The sequence below is a fragment of the Megalobrama amblycephala genome, linkage group LG14, assembly GCF_018812025.1.
Source record: "Megalobrama amblycephala isolate DHTTF-2021 linkage group LG14, ASM1881202v1, whole genome shotgun sequence".
In the NCBI taxonomy this organism is placed as follows: Eukaryota; Metazoa; Chordata; class Actinopteri; order Cypriniformes; family Xenocyprididae; genus Megalobrama; species Megalobrama amblycephala.
Genome location: NC_063057.1, coordinates 47375902 through 47397503, shown reverse-complemented (window position 1 = coordinate 47397503; position 21602 = coordinate 47375902). Strand labels below are relative to the sequence as shown.

The window sequence follows — 21602 nt, the reverse complement described above, 5'->3', positions numbered from 1 at the left end:
AATTACATCAGAAGAGCTCCAAAAGTAGCCATATTCAAGTCCAGATTGACAACATGTTTACCTGTGCATTCATTGACTAAAATCAAATAACTGTGCAATGTTCATGGTTTCATTCATTTTGTTTTTTTATTTATCATTTTTCAATTGTATTAGATGATATTATGTGCATGTATCTACACCTATCTAAATTAAATCAATACATATTCAGACTCTAAAAGTTATTTATGTTTCCTAAATTTTGCAATTCAATTTACATATTCATTTACATGTAAAACGTGCATGTTAAATTTGAGCAGAAAATCAGATCTGGGCCACATTCAGCTGTGGTGTGAAAGTAGCCTAGATTTCACACAGATACGTATTTTCTGGTGCCATTTTAAACTTCTGAGCCATTTAAATCTCTTTCCACACAAAGAACACAAATAGGGTCTGACACCTGCATGACTTTTCAGGTGTATCTCTAAGTGTGATGGCAAAATAAATTTTTTGTTACATTTATCACAATTAAATCGTCTTTTTTCAGAGTGAATGCTTGTGTGATTTTTGAAAATGCTACTTTTTCTAGACCCCTTGCCACACTGCAGTTTCTTTTCAGAATGAGTTTGCAAATGATGTGTCAGGTCTCTTTGATATTTGAAACTCTTTTTACACTGAAGACATGTGAAACGCCTCTCTTCAGTGTGAAGTCTCATGTGAGTGTCAAGATTTCCTTTAAATCTGAAACTCTTTCCACACTGAGGGCAGGTGAAAGGCTTCTCTCCAGTGTGAATTCTCATGTGTGTCTTGAGGTTTCCTTTAAGTGTGAAACTCTTTCCACATTGATGGCACATAAAAGGCTTCTCTCCGATGTGAGTTATTATATGCTTCTTAAGGTGATTTCTATCTGTGAAACTACTTCCACACTGATTACATTTAAAAGAGTTCTCTCTTGAGTGAATCTTTATGTGCTTATTAAGGGTCACTTTATGTCTAAAACTCTTTCCACACTGATCACATGTGAAAGGCTTCTCTCCAGTGTGAATTCTCATGTGATACTTGAGATTTCCTTTTTGTGAGAAGCTCTTCCCACACAGTTTGCAAGGGTAAGGACTCTCTCCAGTGTGACTTATCAAGTGGACATCAAGGGATTCTTTATATGTAAAACTCATTTCGCACTGGGTGCATTTGAAAGGCTTCTCTCCGGTATGAATTCTCATGTGAGACTTGATGCTTACTTTATGTCTGAAACTCTTTCCACAGTGATGGCAAGTGAAAGGCTTCTCTCCAGTGTGAATTCTCATGTGATACTTAAGATTTCCTTTTTGTGAGAAGCTCTTCCCACACAGTTTGCAGGTGTAAGGGCTCTCTCCAGTGTGACTTTTCATGTGGGCATTAAGCGTTGGTCTATATGTGAAATTCTTTCCACATTGAGGGCACGTGAAAGGCTTCTCTCCAGTGTGAAGTCTCATATGATTCTTGAGACTTACTTTATGACAGAAACCCTTTTCACACTGAGAGCATGTGAAAGGCTTCTCTACAGTGTGCATTCTCATATGAATCTTAAGGTATTTATTGAATCGGAAACTCTTTTCACACTGCTTGCATTTGAAAGGCTTCTCTCCAGAGTGAATTATTATATGCCTGTTAAAGAGTCTCATGTCAGTGAAAATCATTCCACACTGATGACAAATAAAACAGTTCTCTCTTGAGTGAGCTCCCAAGTGATTCCCACTTGGGGGATGGGTTTCCGACTTTTGAGCTCTTTTTTGAGAGGAAGTCTTTTCTCCAGGTATGAAGTCATGTTCTTTCTCTTCCATTTCATTCAGTACTTCACTCTCCTCTTTCAACACCATCAGTTCTACAGCAGAAAAAGAGAAATACAAGTTAACCCTGTTTAAAGGCACAATGCAATAGATGGATAAATAGATAGAAAGATAGTAAAAGTACAGATACATCACTTAAAATGTCAAAGTACACAATTTTTAAACTACTTAAGCACAGTTTTGTACAAGAACTAAATTACTGTAACATCAATATTTAACGTTTAAGCATCCTTGAGCTCTGGAAAGGCGCTATATAAATAAAACCTATTATTATTTGTGATAAGATTTGCGAAAGCCCATCCCATGGTGAAATTTTTACATATTACAGGTTTCAATATCATATGAAAGCTGGATTCAACTTATGGTTATCTGAAGTCGGCTGATCACTCTGATTTTCAGGAACGGAATTCTGAGAAAAACATGTTTAAAGAACTGTAACCCCCTTTTTTCGCATAGACATTAAAGTGCACTATCCAAACGCTTTGGAATACAGACCTAAGGTTAGTCCTGTTTTAAGAAGACACTTGTCAGATTATTTTAGAAGTGAAATAAATTAGGAAAGTGAAATAAAAAGTTATATGTTTAATGTAAAAAATATTATAGTTTATATTTTATAATAATATATTACAAAGCATGTTTTACTCTTCAACTGCAAGAAAATCAAAGCCAAAAATGTCAACATTGCAAATTTTAGGTTGATTATATTTATATATGGGGGGGGGGGAGAGCTTTCAGTAAGAGTTTGTTTTGGGTGCAGTACCAAACTTTTTCACTAGATGACATCCAAGCTCCATTACTGACCATTTAATGGAGCCTCCATTTATGGTTTGAGTAATCTAAACCATATATTTCCGTATTTTCGTACATTTTATGAAGTAGACATCCTATTCAGAAGTAGTATGGTAGTATTTGATTTGAATTCAACCTCTAATAAACACATAAGTAGAACATGTATGTTCATAGCTCCGTTGTTCTCTTGTGCTCAACCTTCTCACGACAATGTTGTATTAGACAAAAATCTTTGCGTGGCATAGTTTATGCAGGACTGGCGGGAAATGCGCATTATTACACCGTCATTCTACATGTTATGTGGTTTATTTTGATAGGTGATCTGTCTTTGTTGTGTTAAGAGAGGGAAAGCTATGGGCGATTTTTTTTTTTTTTTTTTTTTTTTCTTCTTTTCCACCTCCGCCAGGTGACATTCAACCTATTTTTTGACATTACTGAAAACATTCCATCGTGATATCCGACAGGTTTTCCCAGATCTCATCACATATAGTTTATGTATAGTTTATGATCAAGTGTCTTTTCTCTCTCTCTATATATATATATATAACTTGAAACAATGGGAAATTTGTTGCATGAATCTCAAGTACCACCAAATAAAGAAATTTACTTCTTTTATTTATGGGATTATTTCTGGAGGAAATGTATTACTCAAAAAGTGAACTTAAATTATTACTAGCATTAAATAACAGAATAATACCCAGATGGGGGAAAAAAAAAAACAAGGGTTAGGCCTAATTCCTCAAGTGATTATTCAATAAAAGGTGAATATTTTACCATTTGAGTCCTCCTGAGGTAATCTGAAATCCTTGCAATCTATATGAGAAAAGAAGAAAATGAGTATCAGAGCAATAATATAATTGATTCTTTTTTTTTACCCCTTTAATTTCTATATGAGAACTAGTTTTTTTTCCCCCTCGTGTTATGCATTCCAGCAACTGTGTTATAATATCAGCATTGAAGGCAGCATTAGTATTTGTCTGGTCATGTGATCTCAACATGTCCAGATGAAGGAACAGCTCCATGTCAAATAAAACCACTTTAATTATGACATTCATAAGACATTCTTCAAAAATATTGTTCATTTGGGTAGATCTGAACATCTAAATAATGAACAAATGACTGAGAAGCTTTAAGAATAAAACCAACCTGTTTGTTCCTCAGTATCTTCTTGTTTCACTCTGAATGTTTCTTCAATCTTCATTTCTTCACTCTCCTCTTTAATAAATGCCATCTTTATAATAGTGTGTCACGTGGATCTCAGTTGTTTCACCAGGAGTTCCTCTGTGTTTGGACACTCTGTCATGATTAAGATGAGAATAATTAACAGAAAGAAAAAAATCATATAAAATAAATCTCTGGGTGCGTCTCAATCAGCTCCCTACTTCAGTAGTCAGTGCACTGGTAAGGGAGTCAGAGTGATGTGACTCGAGCGAGTCGAGTGAATCATTTTACGTATAATGAATTCAACAGACTCAAAATCTCGAAAGTTTCGTTTCTCTCATCACTAATTGCAACTTTTGCGAATTCATGCTTACGATAAACTGATTCACGATATAGGGAGCAACATTAAACGCACTTCTGTTACTCATGTGTGGATGCATTTTACTGTCAAAAATAAAGATTATTCAGCTGTTTTGAGACCGGTCTCTTCAGTAAGACGACGCGCAAACTGCCGCAAATGAAACAAAGTTTGGCGGCACAGTCTTTGTCTTGAAATCAGCTGATGATAATAAATAAAACAGCTCTCTTTGCTATAGTCGACGTGAACTCCGCTACATTTGCATATAAGGTATTGAAGATCGGATGTATATTTATTTTGCAAAGACACATTTATATGGCCAAGAGTAAATGGAAGATATTTAACAAATCGGATAACTATTCGATCAATAAATCGCATTAAGTTACCAGGTGTAAACCATTAGTTAAACAATGATGCTACTTTTAATAATAAATAATTTACTTTGCATCGTTTGTAATAATTATAAAATTGATTGAAGATTTCGATTTAAACAACTTAAATGTTTAAGAGCACAAACCTTTCTTCAGCCACAACAGATGCAGTATCGCGGCGTAGCCTTATGACGTCACACCGCCAAACCAAAATAAAAGTCCTGCCCGAAGGAAAAAATGACAAGTGCATAGAAAGAACAGATATCCTTTTATTAAAATACAAATAGTGACAAATGTTAAAAAGAGTGCATGAGTTTATAAAGCAGAGTTTATACATCATACACCTGTCAAAAGTTTGGAAACATTCAATTTTTTTAATGTTTTTGAAAGAAGTCTCTTCTCCTCACAAGGCGGAATTTATTTAATAAAAAATACAGTTAAAACTGTAATATTGTGAAATATTAATACAATTTTAATTAACTGTTTTCTGTTTTAGTATCTTTAAATATGTAATTTACTCAACAGAACAGAACAAAACAAAAATCGCAAAAACAATACAAAAATAACAACTATATTTAACAATTTGAACTGCCATACGTAGTTGACTTTGTGAATGCAGTGGAGGCTTCTGTTTACGTCCGAACGCCGGCCCCTACGTCACTCAAATGAAGTCGTTATTTTTGTTTTGTTTTTGCGCACAAAAAGTATTCTCGTTGCTTGATAACATTAAGGTTGAACCACTGTAGTCACATATTTTAGACTATTTTAAAGAAGTCTTTACTACCTTTCTGGACCTCAAAAGGTGCAATGACGACAATGGTTCAGAAACCCTCAGATTTCATCAAAAATATCTTAATTTGTGTTGATGAATCAAGGTCTTACAGGTTTGGGACTACATGAGGGTGAGTACTTTATGACAGAAATTTCATTTTTGGGTGAATAACCCTTTTAAGGTACAAGGATTTACATTTGCTCATACACACACTAACTTGTTTGCACTAAAATACCTGCTAATGTTTATTTTACTGGTTTCTGATTGGGTCATTTCCAAAGTTTACTCTTCATGGGTGGACGGGGCAGCTTGCGAGGAGCGAGGGAAAGGAACATGCAATTCGCAATAGTTCTCCAAAATATTAAAGGTCCCGTTCTTCGTGATCCCATGTTTCAAACTTTAGTTAGTGTGTAATGTTGTTGTTAGAGTATAAATAAAATATGTAAAATTTTAAAGCTCAAAGTTCAATGCCAAGCGAGATATTTTATTTAACAGAAGTTGCCTACATCAAACGGCCAGTTTGGACTACATCCCTCTACTTCCTTCTTTAATGACGTCACTAAAACAGTTTTTTGACTAACCTCCGCCCACAGGAATACACAAGAGTTGCGTTTGTAGAGTGTGTTTGTCGTCATGTCGTCAAAACGCTGTTATTTTCATCCCGCAGTCCAATCACCGGGTCTGATTCCGGCTCAAATTGATAGGGTAAAATTAAACACATGTTTACAATAACACTGAGCGCGTGCATCTCCACGTTATGGTAAGAGGCGTGACCTTTCCGGGCAAGATGCGCTAAGCTGCTGTCGAATCACAACACAGGAACCGCTGGCACAATCAGAACTCGTTACGTATTTCTGAAGGAGGGACTTCATAGAACAAGGAAGTCATCAGCCCGTTTTTATGACAGTGGAAACAGCGGTATACAGATAAGTAAATTATGTGAAAAATACTGTTTTTTTACACGCGAAACATGAACACATGTTATATTGCACACTATAAACACAATCAAAACTTCAAAAAACCACGAAAAACGGGACCTTTAAGGGATGCTTATCTACTTGTTTGAAGAAAATGCACAGTCGTTTCTTTAGTCATTTGTTTATTAACCGGGATAACCTCATTAATAGAAAAAGACAATTCTCTCTGATGATACTTCACTGTAACCATATCTGGTGTGTTTGTGTGTGGGCCTACTTGATTTACTGTCATATTAGTGCTACTGATTTTCAATTTCATTGCTTGTGGTGTAAGTTGAATTGAGAGGTCATATTGGAAGATATGAATACAAGCCCATATAAGCCCATACAGACTTATGGCCCATAGAAACTGATGGGTGTGAATGATAAAGAAACAGCATTGCTCAGAGTAGATTGTAAGGTAAGATCAATCTTCTGTGGGAGGTGCAAACAGTTGTCTATTTTTTGTAGCCCTTTTGTCTTCATGTTTGGGTTAAGATATTTTGAAGGCCGACATGCTGACTTAGCTGCTGAAGAAATGTGCTACACTACTACCTCCAATAAATTCTTCTCTCAAGCTTACTTATTTTATGTATTAGAGAAATCTAATACATTGGCAAGCCACCCAAACGACTGCTCGGCCAAATACAGCAAAATCTTAGAACACGTACTAAGTACTTTATTTCACATTACCTTAAGTAAATTGTTTATTATTTCTCCAGTTCACATTTCTTTGTGTTATTTGAATTTAGTCACATGCTTAGTAAGGTAATTTGAAAAAGTTAAAAGTACTACTAAGTGAAGGCATGGCCAATAACAGTGTTTGTTTACAAAATTAAGGGTTTACAAAGCTTTGCTTAAAACGTATAGTGGTAGAAGAGACATAATACTGGAGTTATTATTTTTATTAGTATTTATGTTTGAACCAGACCCAGGGCCCCATCCTGTGTTAGTACTGTCATTCATTTACCTACCATAACCAACTAATATATACAACAAAATATTCAAGCTATTTATCCATTTTCTACCCCTGAACCTAAAATCATTAAATCGAGGGATTTTTTTTTAGGGTTTTCTACTTTTAATATTAAATCACAAAAACGAATGAAGGCAGCATACACAAACTACTTTTTCTAAACCTCTTGTCGCACTGAGGAACACTGCAATGTATTTACAGGATGAGTTTGCAAATGATGATTCAGGTCTCTTTGATATGTGAAACTCATCTTACACTGAAGACATGTAAAAGGCTTCTCTCCAGTGTGAACTCTCATGTGCCTCTCAAGGCTCACTTTAACTGTGAAACTCTTTCCACACCGAAGGCAGGTGAAAGGCTTTTCTCCAGTGTGAATTCTCGTGTGAGCCTTAAGGCTTGTTTTGTTTGAGCAAGTCTTTCCACAGTGATGGCACATGAATGGCTTCTCTCCAGTGTGAGTTATTACATGATTCTTAAGGTGATCACTGTCTGCGAAACTCATTTCACACTGATGACATGTAAAACTGTTCTCTCTTGAATGAATCCTCATGTGGTTATTAAGGGTTACTTTATGTCTGAAACTCTTTCCACACTGATCACATTTGAATGGCTTCTCTCCAGTGTGAAGGTTCATGTGACATCTTAGGTTCAGTTCTGCTGTGAAGCCCTTTCCACACAGAAGGCACATGTAAGGCTTCTCTCCAGTGTGAATTCTCATGTGCCTGTTAAAGCTTCCTTTTTGAGAGAAACTGTTTCCACACTGAGGGCAGGTAAAAGGCTTCTCACCAGTGTGAACACTCATGTGGATTTTAAGGTTTGCTTTTTTAGTAAAACTCTGTCCACACTGCTGGCAGTTGAAATATCTTATAGTTTCTGTTTTTCGTGAGGATGAATTTTCAGTCTCCGAGCAACTAAATTTTTTTCCAGTTGTGAAATCATGATGTTTCTCATACTGGTCTTCCTCCGTTTCATCTAGTGCTTCAGTCTCCTCTTTCAGCAGCATCAAGTCTAAGGCGAAAAGAGACAAATACAAGTTAGTTGTATTTAAAACATCAATACGCACCATTCAAAAAGAACTCTAAAGTGACAATACCACAACACTCATACACGATCAAAAGCTAATGTAAAAACATTAGAAATGTCCCCGACTAATAATCATTTCTATTTACTTAATCACTTAAATAGCCTACTGAGAAGAATACTAAACCATAATGAGCATTTAATATACAGTGGTGTGAAAAAGTATTTGCCCCCTTCCTGATTTTTTATTTATTGCATGTTTGTCACACTTTAACGTTTCAGATCATCAAACAAATTTTAATATTAATAGATAACACAATAATATCAAAGATAACACAAGTAAACACAACATGCAGTTTATAAATGAAGGTTTTTATTATGAAGGGAAAACAAAATCCAAACCCACATGGCCCTGTGTGGAAAAGTGCTTGCCCCCCGCTGTTAAAACATAACTTAACTGTTTATCACACCTGAGTTCAGTTTCTCTAGCCACACCCAGGCCTGATTACTGCCACACCTGTTCACAATCAAGAAATCACTTAAATAGGACCTGCATGACAAAGTGAGGTAGACCAAAAGATCCTCAAAAGCTACACATCATGTTGAGATCCAAAGAAATTCAGGAACAAATGAGAAAGAAAGTAATTGAGATCTATCAGTCTGGAAAAGGTTATAAAGCCATTTCTAAAGCTTTGGGACTCCAGCGAACCACAGTGAGAGCCATTATCCACAAATGGTGAAAACATGGAACAGTGGTGAACCTTCCCAGGAGTGGCTGGTCAACCAAAATTACCCCAAGAGCACAGCGACGACTCATCCAAGAGGTCACAAAAGACCCCACAACTGCAGGCCTCACTTGCCTCAGTTAAGGTCAGTGCTGAGCAAAAAAAAAAACAAAGGCTCATCTCAGTCTTGCCAGAAAACATCTTGATGATCCCCAAGACTTTTGGGAAAATACTCTGTGGACTGACGAGACAAAAGTTGAACTTTTTGGAAGGTGTACGCCATTACGTCTGGCGTAAAAGTAGCAGCATTTCAGAAAAAGAACATCATACCAACAGTAAAATATGGTGGTGGTAGTGTGATGGTCTGCGGCTGTTTTGCTACTTCAGGACCTGGAAGACTTGCTGTGATAAATGGAACCATGAATTCTGCTGTCTACCAAAAAATCCTGAAGGACAATGTCCGGCCATCTGTTCGTGACCTCAAGCTGAAGCGAACTTCTGCAGCAGGACAATGATCCAAAACACACCAGCAAGTCCACCTCTGAATGGCTGAAGAAAAACAAAATGAAGACTTTGGAGTGGCCTAGTCAAAGTCCTGACCTCTGTCCTGTTGAGATGCTGTGGCATGACCTTAAAAAGGTGGTTCATGCTCGAAAACCCTCCAACGTGGCTGAATTACAACAATTCTGCAAAGATGAGTGGGCCAAAATTCCTCCACAGCGCTATAACAGACTCATTGCAAGTTATTGCAAAGGCTTGATGCAGTTGTTGCTGCTAAGGGTGGCCCAACCAGTTATTAGGTTTAGGGGCCAAGCACTTTTTCACACATAGCCATGTGGGTTTGGATTTTGTTTTCCCTTCATAACAAAAACCTACATTTAAAAACTGCATGTTGTGTTTACTTGTGTTTTCTTTGATTAATATTAAAATTTGTTTGATGATCTGAAACATTAAAGTGTGACAAACATGCAAAAAAATCAGGAAGGGGGCATGTACTTTTTCACACCACTGTAGGCATCTGAATGTGTCAGGAACAAATAGCAAGGACACATTTATTTATTTATTAAAAACTAGTGTTTTCTGTATCAGTGTTGGCTGCAAAGATGAAGTTGACGATGCTGACTCACCATCTCCGCAGTGGACACGCCTTTAGAGAGAAATACACCTTTCATACAGAGACTATTTCTTTTCAATTTGAATTGGTTTGTTTAAAAGTAGACATATTAAGCTATATATATATATTTCTCAAGTCAGATGTCTTCACACTAAGATTCAGTTCATTTTTGTGACGCACTGCTGTTCAGAATTGCTGAAACGGCAGAAAGCGCATCCTGTTTGATTTCTTTATTTTACAAAAGCACAATGTTTTCTTGTTTTTGTGAGTTTACATAAATAATAATAGACAATTTACTGTTATGAATTATGTATTACACTTATCTGTATGACTAAAAATTAGTATTTTAAGTTGTTTCTGCTGTTGTCAAGAAAAAATGCAAGAAATTGCACTGGCACCTCCATGTTGTGCAGTAAAGCGACCTATACTTTAGCTAAAAATTGGACACTTGTATGACAGTCTTCAAAATGCAACATTCAAGATGGACATTTTAATAAGGATCAAAAGACTGAGTTTAGCTTTTGAGAATGAAACCAACCTGTTTGTTCCTCAGTATCTTCTTGTTTCACTCTGAATGTTTCTTCAATCTTCATGTCTTCACTCTCCTCTTTAATAAACGACATCTTTGTAATCGTGTCTCATTGATCTGTCGCTTCACCAGTTTTTCCCTGTTTGGACACTCTGTCATGTTTAAGAGAATAATGAGAATAGTATGAGAATATTTAAAAGAAAATAAATCCAAACTAAATCTCAATCAGAATCTCTTAAATTTGAATAAAGTGAATAAAATATTTATTATTATTATTAGCCAAAAAACACTCAAAACTAGTGCTTCAAATTAATAAAAGAGCACAAATTATACAGACATTATTTAGATATTTTATTTGTGTTTGGTAATTTACTGATTTGTAGATTACTTAATAAATTCTACTTTCATGAAAACATTTGCAGTTGGTTTGTAAAAGTTGTCATTACACGTTTGTGTTTCTGTTGCATTTACACTGTTTTAACCAGTATGTGTCGTCAGCGCGCGATGGTTCAAGCGATTCGAATCACTGAATCATTATGTGAAGCATTTGGTTCACTTGACTCGGAGTTTCGAAAAGGTCCGTTTCTCCCATAACATACCAGAGACCGAATTCGTGATTACAATAAACTGATTCAAGATATAGGCAGCGAAACGAGACGCACCTTTTTTGTTACTCGTGTGGATGCGCTTTACTGATAGAAATAATGTTAATTGATGTTACATAAAGCATTATAATGTTACACTCAATTTGCATCGCTTGCAAAAACTATACCATTGATTGAACGGTTTGTATCGATTAAAATACTTGAAATGCTTCAAAACAAACCTTTCCTCAACTGAACAGATGCAAGAACGAGGCGCAGCCTTATGACGTCAAAACGTCACGCCAAAATAAAAGCCCTGCTCACTCGCTAAAATGACAATCGTGCACAGAATATAGTCAAATAGTTGTAAGAGGAATTCAGAGTAGAATTGTTTGTGAAAATATTAACTACTATTGAAAGAGTATGAGATTATGCCTAAAATAGTAACATTTGACAACAAAAACAGAGTAGATGTCTGAGTTCATAAAACATACTTGAAACAACTATAAAAGTCAGTGTTTCTTTCTAATATCACACACAGAGTTAATTTGAATCTTAAACATGTTGGAAAAGTCAGAAAAATGTGAAGTATTAATGTGATTCATTATAAAACAGCTTATCTTTAACAAAACAAGTGAAATGAAACTGTGTTCCATGCACAACAAACACAAGACAATGAACGAAGAGAACAGAAGGCTATATATATATATATATATATATATATACAGAAAATAATGAACTAAATACGAAACCACTGTGAACTGATCAATGAAACAGGAAATGAAGCAATACAAACTGAAAGCCCATGAAAATGACTTGCTGCTCGATCAGCTAGGTAAGCATTCAGTCGTGATTCTGACGCAATTGTCACTCTGCCGCCTTATAAACCGCCAGGTAAGACTGTCAGTATTTCCACGCAATTTGCATAGCTTGTGACAATTGGCCAGTTTTTCTAACTGGCGTTAGCCTATGAAATCTTCAGAATTTTTTTCTGCATAGTGGTGAAGCAATACATCTATGTGACTGAGAAGCATATCACGCGAATGGGCCAGAATCAGCCAGTCGTCCAGATAATTTAGAATGCACATACCACTCGCTATGCGAGGGGAAAGCGCTGCATCAACACACTTCAAAAACATGCACAGAGCCAAAGCCATCCCGAACGGGAGCACTGAATACTGGTACACCGTGCCCTCAAAGCCGAATCTCAGGAAGCACCTGTGGCCCGTCGCTACTTGAACGTGAAAGTATGCGTCCTTTAAATCCACAGACATGAACCAGTCCCTGGGACGGATTTGTGCCAGGATCTGTTTGACAGTTATCATTCTGAACACGCACTTGTGAAGCGCTCGATTGATGGGTCTCAAGTCCAGGATTGTACGGAGTCCCCCATCTCTCTTGGGCACCACGAAATAACAGCTGTAAAATCCGCTCTCGGTTTCACTTGCAGGGATCTTCACTATCGCTCCTTTCGCGAGCAGACTAGACCTATTCACATGAATATCCTGTCTCAACAGGGGCATTTTGAGGCGACATCACAGACGGAACCACGCTGGGGCAGGGGGAGTCTGCATCTGAACTGAAGGGAATACCTGTTTTGAATTATACTCAGCAGCCAAGGCAAGATGCCTGGAATGGCTCTCCACGCGCCTATGAACTGACATGGCGGTCGTATTCTTTCAGTCACGGATGCTAACGTATCCAGACTGGAGCCCTGCCCCAGCGAGGTTAAGTATGCTGGCAGGGAAACGGTCTGTTAACAATAAACGTGTCAACGTTCGTCCGTGGACAATTGCAATTGTCGCCTACAGGAACAAAGGGGACATAATGCAGAACACGGCGCTTGGGGGTCGGACCTCCCGTGAGCTCTCGCCTCCTCTTTGCAGGACCATCAGGGTGACAGTTTGGCAGTTGGGGACAGTCCTCGTTCGGGACGCAGACTCCTCGTTGATGCAAGGCGATGCAATGCTCATGTGGGTCCGGCGGGTCGATAAGGCCCACACTGATACTGCAAATCAAAAAAAGTTCTTAGTTTCCCGCCACTTATTTGTATCCTTGGTTACTCATTTGATTAGTGTCTTCAATACAGCTGTGACTTGTTTATTAGTCTTGTTAACTCCTCTGTTTGCTGTGTTTATAAGCCCTCAGTTTCTGTCTGTTCTTTGTCCAGTCACTGTTATGTTTTGGATGTGCCTTACCTTGATTTTGACTTCTTATTAAACCTTTTGTGTTATTTGGAAACCTGCTCTCCTGCCTTCTTCTGCCCGTGGTGACACACTGTTACAGATGACTGAACCTAAACAAAACAACACCATCCTGGCTGAGGACCGCCTGTGGGGTTTGAGGCAGAATGGCCGCCCAGAGTGGATGGCCCCCATAGCCAGAGTGGATGAGGACTGGGGTCCAGGCAGAGGCCATGGAGGCCACTCCGCCATGGTGCCCCAAACTGCCAGTACCACCCTGGAGGCATCCTTCCACTCTGCACCTGCCCACCTCCCTCCCTCCATCCCTCCCTCCGTCCGTCCCTCCCTCCGTCCCTCCCTGGTTGGACTCTTTCTGGCGCGAGGTTGCGCCTTCCGGGAAGGGGGAGTAATGTCACGTGTATGTCTGTTTTTGCACCATTTTCTGTTTGTCACATATTCTCCTTTTGTTCTTAGTTTCCCGCCACTTATTTGTATCCTTGGTTACTCATTTGATTAGTGTCTTCAGTTCAGCTGTCTCATTTATTAGTTTTTATTTATTATAACTATAACAGATCAAATTTTCAGAAAGGCGCTCACTATCAATAAATCACAAATTTGAGCTTTAAACCAGTACATTCATGCCTGAAAAACTCTTAAAACTACATATCATGACATAATAACAGTAATATGTTTAAATTACGCAGGTTTTCTCCTTTACTATTGATGCTTGCTGGTTGGCGCGAGATGCATTCTGGGATACCTGGCTGTCTCAAATCCACACAAGTCACCTCTCGATGCATCCTCGATAAAAGGGGTGGATCAAGAAGACATCTGGGGATTTGAACTGTACTTGGCTGATGACATTTCACAAGAACACAAGTACAGACAAGAATGCACATTGAGAAACCAATACAGGGGCGTAGTTTGTGGGGGATGGGGGGAGCTAACCCCCCCAATATTTAAATCCAACAGTTACAACCCCCCCCAATATTTCAACATGAAAATCACAGTAAAACAAAAGAAAAATATGTAGAATTCATTTTGTATAATATATGAGTTTGTCATAATAAATCAGACAAAAAAATACATTCCCTCCATTGAACTGATTGGTAACGTCTAACCAATGCGCGTCGCAATTTCACCAAAACAACGTGAGTGGTGCTCTACTGTTTGAATGAGAGAGCATGGGTAGCCACTGCCCAGCCAACTATATTAAACTGCTGGTCAAAGAGGGACATTAAAAAGAATAAAGCATGTACTGAAAAGGAGGTATAAGAATGTTGTGTAATAGCTAGTTAGCTAGATAGATAGATAGATAGATAGATAGAGAAGAAATAAATTATCCAATAATGCTACACATAAAATATATATTTTTTTTTTATTAAAAAATAACAGGCAGCATACGAACATTCAAAATGTATTGACAGGATGAGTTTGCAAATGACGATTCAGGTCTCTTTGATATGTGAAACTCCTCTTACACTGAAGACATGTAAAAGGCTTTTCTCCCGTGTGAACTCTCATGTGAACTTCAAGGTTTGATTTACGTGTGAAACACTTTCCACACAGAAGGCAGATGAAAGGCTTCTCTCCAGTGTGAACTCTAATGTGAATATCAAGATTTGCTTTGTTTATGCAGGTCTTTCCACAATGATGGCACATGAATGGCTTCTCTCCAGTGTGAGTTATTACATGATTCTTAAGGTGTTTCCTGTCTGTGAAACTCATTTCACACTGATGACAGGTAAAACAGTTCTCTCTTGAATGAATCCTCATGTGGATATTACGCGTTACTTTATGTCTGAAACTCTTTCCACACTGATCACATTTGAATGGCTTCTCTCCAGTGTGAATTATCATGTGCCTGTTAAAGCTTCCTTTTTGAGAGAAACTGTTTCCACACTGAGGGCAGGTAAAAGGCTTCTCACCGGTGTGAACATTCATGTGGATTTTAAGGTTTGCTTTTTTAGTAAAACTCTGTCCACACTGCTGGCAGTTGAAATATCTTATAGTTACTTTCTTAAGAGTCGTTTTTCGTGAGGATGAATTTTCAGTCTCTGACAAACTAAATTTTTCTCCAGTTGTGAAATCATGATGCTTTTCATACTGGTCTTCCTTCATTTCATCTAGTACTTCAGTCTCCTCTTTCAGCAGCATCAAGTCTAAGGTGAAAAGAGACAAATACAAGTTAGCACTAGTTTAATGGCACAGTCAGACATCAAAACATTTAGTCATGTAAAGCATCAAAACCAACAACATGTATGTTAGATCCTATACCCAAAGAAATTAATAACCACAAATGTAAAACATCAATACGCACCATTCAAGAAGAACTCTAAAGTGACAATACCACAACACTCATACATGATCAAAAGCTAATTTAAAAACATTAGGAATGCCCTGGCTTAAAATTTCTAGTCGACTAGCAGTTATTCATTTAAACCATTAGTCAAATAATCACATATTTATATTTAATTTATCACTTAAATAGCCTACTGAGAATACTAAACCATAATGAGCATTTAATATAGGCATCATATACCATGTTACCTATTCAACCACTACTACTTTACAGTAGTGTGAAAAAGTGCATCAAAAAAATTTAAATATTAATCAAAGATAACACAAGTAAACACAAAATTAAGGTAATTAAGGTTTTTATTATGAAGGGTAAACAAAATCCAAACCCACATGGCCTTGTCTGAAAAAGTGCTTGCCCCCCACTGTTAAAACATAACTTAACTGTTTATCACACCTGAGTTCAGTTTCTCTAACCAAACCCAGGCCTGATTACTGCCACACCTGTTCACAATCAAGAAATCACTTAAACAGGACCTGCCTGACAAAGTGAAGTAGACTAAAAGATCCTCAAAAGCTACACATCATGTTGAGATCCAAAGAAATTCAGCAACAAATGAGAAAGTAATTGAGATCTATCAGTCTGGAAAAGGTTATAAAGCCATTATCCACAAATGGCAAAAACATGGAACAGTGGTGAACCTTCACAGGAGTGGCCGGCCGACCAAAATTTCCCCAAGAGAGCAGCGATGACTCATCCAAGAGGTCACAAATGACCCCACAACAACATCCAAAGAACTGCAGGCCTCACTTGCCTCAGTTAATGTCAGTGTGTCATGACTCCACCATAAGAAAGAGACTGGGCAAAAATGACCTGCATGGCAGAGTTCCAAGACGATAACTGCTGCTGAGCAAAAAGAACATAAAGGCTCGTCTCAGTTTTGCCAGAAAACATCTTGATGATCCCCAAGACATTTGGGAAAATACTCTGTGGACTGACGAGACAAAAGTTGAACTTTTTGGAAGGCGTGTGTCCCATTACAGCTCTCGTAAAAGTAACACAGTATTTCAGAAAAAGAACATCCCAACAGTAAAATATGGTGGTGGTAGTGTGATGGTCTGCGGCTGTTTTGCTGCTTCAGGACCTGGAGGACTTGCTGTGATAAATGGAACCATGAATTCAGCTGTCCACCAAAAAATCCTGAAGGACAATGTCCAGCCATCTGTTCATGACCTCAAGCTGAAGTGAACTTGGGTTCTGCAGCAGGACAATGGTCCAAAACACACCAGCAAGTCCACCACTGAATGGCTGAAGAAAAACAAAATGAAGACTTTGGAGTGGTCTAGTCAAAGTCCTGACCTCAATCGTATTGAGATGCTGTGGCATGACCTTTTCGGTAAAGCTGCTTTGAAACAATGTATTGTAGAAGCACTATACAAATAAACTTAAATTGAACTACTCTTACAACAACACTTTCTGCAAAGCTGCTTACAATGTGTGCTGTGAAAATTCTATACAAATGTGATTTGACTTGGAGTCAAATAACTTTTGTGTTTGATGTGCTAAAAGTTAATTCTGTTATTGTCATGTTTATTGTAGTTATATTTTATATAAGTTAGTTATGTTACAATCATTTAGATCAATGATTCCCAAACCTGTTCCTGGATCCCCAAACACTGCACATTTTGTATGTCTCCCAAAAATCTAGGACACACCAGGCCGACAGTCAGCCGTTGAGCAATGTTGGGCCATTTTTAAGTGACCGTCAGCTTAATTTTTTCGATGCGTTCCATTGGCTGTAGTCAGATGCTGTCGGATTTTTTTTTCTTTCTCTTTTTTTGGCTGATTCAGCATGTTGAATCAACCCCTAGTGATGGGTTTGACCATATCTGACCCTGCCCTGGGTTGCCAAAATTATGCAAACTGGGTTGCTCATGCGCTTTGTTGCTAATATAGACAATGCCATTAAATAAATAATAATAAATAAATAAATATGATTAAAATACCAAAAGATACCATTAAGATACCAAAAAGGTCTTATTTAATTCCCCCAGATGATGCATTTTCCATCCATTTCTAGTGTATTTTAGTTTTTTTAAAATATATGACAAATCACCTGTCCCATAAAGAAATCTTAATGTCAGTGAATTTGGGAATATTTACAAATAATTTATACATATGAAAACGTAGACATTTTAGGAAATGTGATGGATTTGTATTGTCAAAATGACCAACCGCGATACCAAGTCGGTACTGAAATTTAAAAAATGTGACACTTTGAGCGCTGTTGAATGGATTCGTAAACACCTCTGATTGGCCGTTATGTTGAAACGCTCATCGGATATGTCTGTGATTGGCTACAATGATCAACGCACGGGAGAGTTTGAAAGCACACAGAAGTGTTTGAATTTGAAAGTGGGAGCGGGAGTATTTCGCGACCGGTCCGCGATAGATGCCTGCTTTCATACTCTGGTGTATCTGTGTAAGCGCTCAATGAAGAGCGTCATTATTGACTATTTACAACATGTTTTTTAAGCGTTGATCAATGGTAGCCAATCACAGGCATATCTGTTGAGCAAGTGAACACAACGGCCAATCATAAGTGTTTAGGATCCACTCAACAGCGCTCAAAGCGTCACATTTTTAAAATGTCAATACCAACTTGGTATCACGGTCAGTACTTTAAACAACACTACAATAGATTTTTTTTTTTTTTTTTTTAACTAATAATTAACAAACAACTAACATTTCTTTTTCCTTACAGGCAAATTAACTCTTGAAAATAGAAAAGTATTTACCAAGACTGAATGTGTTCTAACAGTGGAAAATTTTGCAGTGCTGGTTAGACATAAAAGTCTATAATAATCCCATTACCTATTGAGTAATCAACAAACTGATAACCTGTGATTTTGATGATTCAATGATTCTGATCTAAATTTGCTTTGCCAGTAACAAAGGAAGTAGGTGGATGCTGTTTTGCTCAAAGCCGTCGTCGATTAGGAGATGTGCAAGGGGATAAATATTATTATTAAGCATCAATTAGAAAATGTTTAGGGGCGTTGATTAGCAGACGACCCAGGTAAACTTAAGACAGGTTCATAGGGGAAAATTCTACCACAAAAATCAAACATAAAAAAAAAAAAAGAAGTGTAAAAGATCATGGTTATTTAAATCAAATAGCATAAAGATGTGTCAGCAAGTTGTTTCGCATTATATCATTAAGTCAGTCGGGAGAGAGCATCTGCACACAACATCAGTGCCTGAAGGCCGCCTTATTACAAGAGTTTATTTGACATATATCAGCATAAATTAGAGACTTGGGTAAAGTTGGTTTTATATTCGCACATTCGGACATCCGTATTCAATAGCCTTGTTAATCACACTACATTGGACATTCAGTGGACATTCACAAGTAAATATGCCATTAAAACAATACTTGCCTATTTTGATCGACTGTGAAAAATGTTGTAAGTTGACAATCGTTGGTTGTCAATATCATGTCGCTGCTTAAAATTCGCAAACATTAATTTATTGCACATTTATTGGAAAGCCTGAATTTATCAGAAGTCCGAATGTGCGAATATAAAACCAACTTTACCGAAGTAAATTAGAGCAAGTTGGACCACTTTCGGACACATTTTGAACTGGCGTGCATCTAGAGATGATCAGTTTCTCAAAAGAGTCTAATCTCTGATCGACATTGTTGGTTTTAATGAAAGAATTAATTCTCCCTATGATCGTTTACGACGCTCGAAGCTGCAACCTTGATTGTAATTGGAACATCATGTTCATGATTAATTAATCTCAACAGCTGTAATAGTAACAATATAGTAAATGCTTTCAAAAAGAGTTCAACATGAAATCACAGCTGTGGGCATTTAGACTGAAGTATCAAAATATTTCTTACTAGCTTATCATTATAACAACAGCATTATTTAGCTATAAGTAACAAACGGCACTCATTTGCAGCATCATATACAAGCTACTCTCAGTCTCACTGTGAAAATCTACTGTTCCTAAGTATCCAAAGAGAGTCTGTTCTTCACATTTACATGGTGGGTCTTGTGTTGCTGCTACATGGAGTTCATGAGAAAAAACACACATTCTCGAACAATGTCACAACAGATGTTTCCTTTAGTGCACAATTTGTGTCTTTGATTTGAACTGTTTGTGTCGCTCAAAAATATTCAGTTTGACATAAATCAGCTATTATATTGCAGTTTGTTATAAAGTTACTGGCTGTTTTATGTTCACTATGTAAGACATTTAAATGAAGATCAAATGTTGACAGCATCAGTAAATCGAAATTTAAAAAACTACTCACTATTCATAATGTCTGTACACTAACTGGAGAGGTTAAATGCATCGGACAAATTCAGAATATGGGTTACCATACTTTGCCTTCACATGTCACTTTCAAATATCATTTACTTCTGTAGAGCTGAACATTTTAATAAGGATCAAATGACTGAGTTCAGCTTTAAGAATGAAACCAACCTGTTTGTTCCTCAGTATCTTCTTGTTTCACACTGAATGTTTCTTCAATCTTCACATTTTCACTCTCCTCTTTAATAAACGCCATCTTTGTGTGTTCCTCAGTCTCTTCTTGTTTCACACTGAATGTTTCTTCAATCCTCATGTCTTCACTCTCCTCTTTAATAAATGCCATCTTTATAATAGTGTCACGTGGATCTCAGTTGCTTCACCAGGAGTTTTTCTCTGTGTTTGGACAATCTGTCATGTTTAAAATGAGAATAATTAAAAGAAAGTAAAATAAATCCAAACTAAATCTCTGGGTGCATCACAATCATAATTTCTTGAATTTCCGTAAAAGGGATGAATAAGGTATTTTTTTATTATTATTAGCCAAAAAACACTCAAAACTAGTGCTTCAAATTAATAAAAGAGCACAAATTATACAAACATTTCAGATTTGTATATTACTTAATAAATTCTACTTTCATGAAAACATTTGCAGTTGGTTTGTAAAAGTTGTCATTACACGTTTGTGTTTCTGTTGCATTTACACTGTTTTAACCAGTATGTGTCGTCAGCGCGCGATGGTTCAAGCGATTCGAATCACTGAATCATTATGTGAAGCATTTGGTTCAATTGACTCGGAGTTTCTAAAAGCTCAGTTTCTCCCATAACATACCAGCGACCAAATTCATGAATATAATAAACTGATTCAAGATAGGCAGTGAAATGAGACGCACCTTTTCTGATACTCATGTGGATGCGATTTACTGATAGAAATCATGTTAAATGATGTTACACTCAATTTGCATCGCTTGCAAAGACTATACAATTGATTGAACGGTTTGTATCCATTTAAATACTTGAAATGTTTCAAAACACAAACCTTTCCTCAACTGAACAGATGCAAAAACGAGGCGCAACCTTATGACGTCAAAACGTCACGCCAAAATAAAAGCCCTGCTCACTGGCTAAAATGACAATCATGCACAGAATATAGTCAAATATAGATGTTAGAGGAATTCAGAGTAGAATTGTTTGTGAAATATTAACTACTATTGAAAGACTATAAGATTATGCCTACATTGTAAAACAAAACATCAGATATTAAAATGCAAAAAGTAAACATTTGATAACAAAAACACAATTAAGAATCTGAATTCATAAAACACGTCAGTATTGAAACAACTATAAAAGTCAGTGTGTTTTTTCGAATATTACATATAGTGTTAATTTGAATCTTAAAACTACCAGAACATTTGTATAAAATGTATAATCTTCCAAAAATCAGTAGAAGATAAAAAAAAAAAGCAGCAAGAAAATGTGTTAATGTGATTCATTAAATAGCAGGAAGTATTGGTTAAAAAGGGGGTATTTCAAAGATTTTAATGAAATCAATTAAAAATTGCTGCCTTAAGGCAGGTGCACACTGTGATTTTGGCCACGATTTGGTCGTCTGAGACAAATTTTGAAAATCCTAAAAAAAT

General features: G+C 37.0%; 2 protein-coding genes across 4 annotated transcripts; both read right to left on the bottom strand.

Annotated features, from left to right (window-relative positions):
* Positions 1–107: 107 nt before the first annotated feature.
* LOC125245795 (gastrula zinc finger protein XlCGF57.1-like) lies at positions 108–21066 on the bottom strand. 3 transcript variants are annotated; one of them, XM_048156558.1, is made up of 4 exons: positions 21002–21066; positions 20137–20373; positions 3366–3404; positions 108–1837 (listed from the first exon to the last, which is right to left on the bottom strand). In XM_048156558.1, the coding sequence occupies exons 2-4, from the start codon at positions 20306–20308 to the stop codon at positions 318–320; spliced, it is 1731 nt and encodes a 576-aa protein (XP_048012515.1). In that variant the 5' UTR covers positions 20309–20373; positions 21002–21066; the 3' UTR covers positions 108–317. The 3 variants fall into 3 exon arrangements, with proteins under 3 accessions (XP_048012515.1, XP_048012514.1, XP_048012516.1); XM_048156557.1 differs by having other exon boundaries at positions 20856–21048; XM_048156559.1 differs by lacking the exons at positions 20137–20373; positions 21002–21066 and adding exons at positions 3738–3887; positions 4628–4700.
* On the bottom strand, positions 6336–11471 carry LOC125245869 (gastrula zinc finger protein XlCGF8.2DB-like). Its single transcript, XM_048156678.1, has 3 exons — positions 11400–11471; positions 10583–10725; positions 6336–8193 (listed from the first exon to the last, which is right to left on the bottom strand). The coding sequence occupies exons 2-3, from the start codon at positions 10665–10667 to the stop codon at positions 7343–7345; spliced, it is 936 nt and encodes a 311-aa protein (XP_048012635.1). The 5' UTR covers positions 10668–10725; positions 11400–11471; the 3' UTR covers positions 6336–7342.
* Positions 21067–21602: the final 536 nt, after the last annotated feature.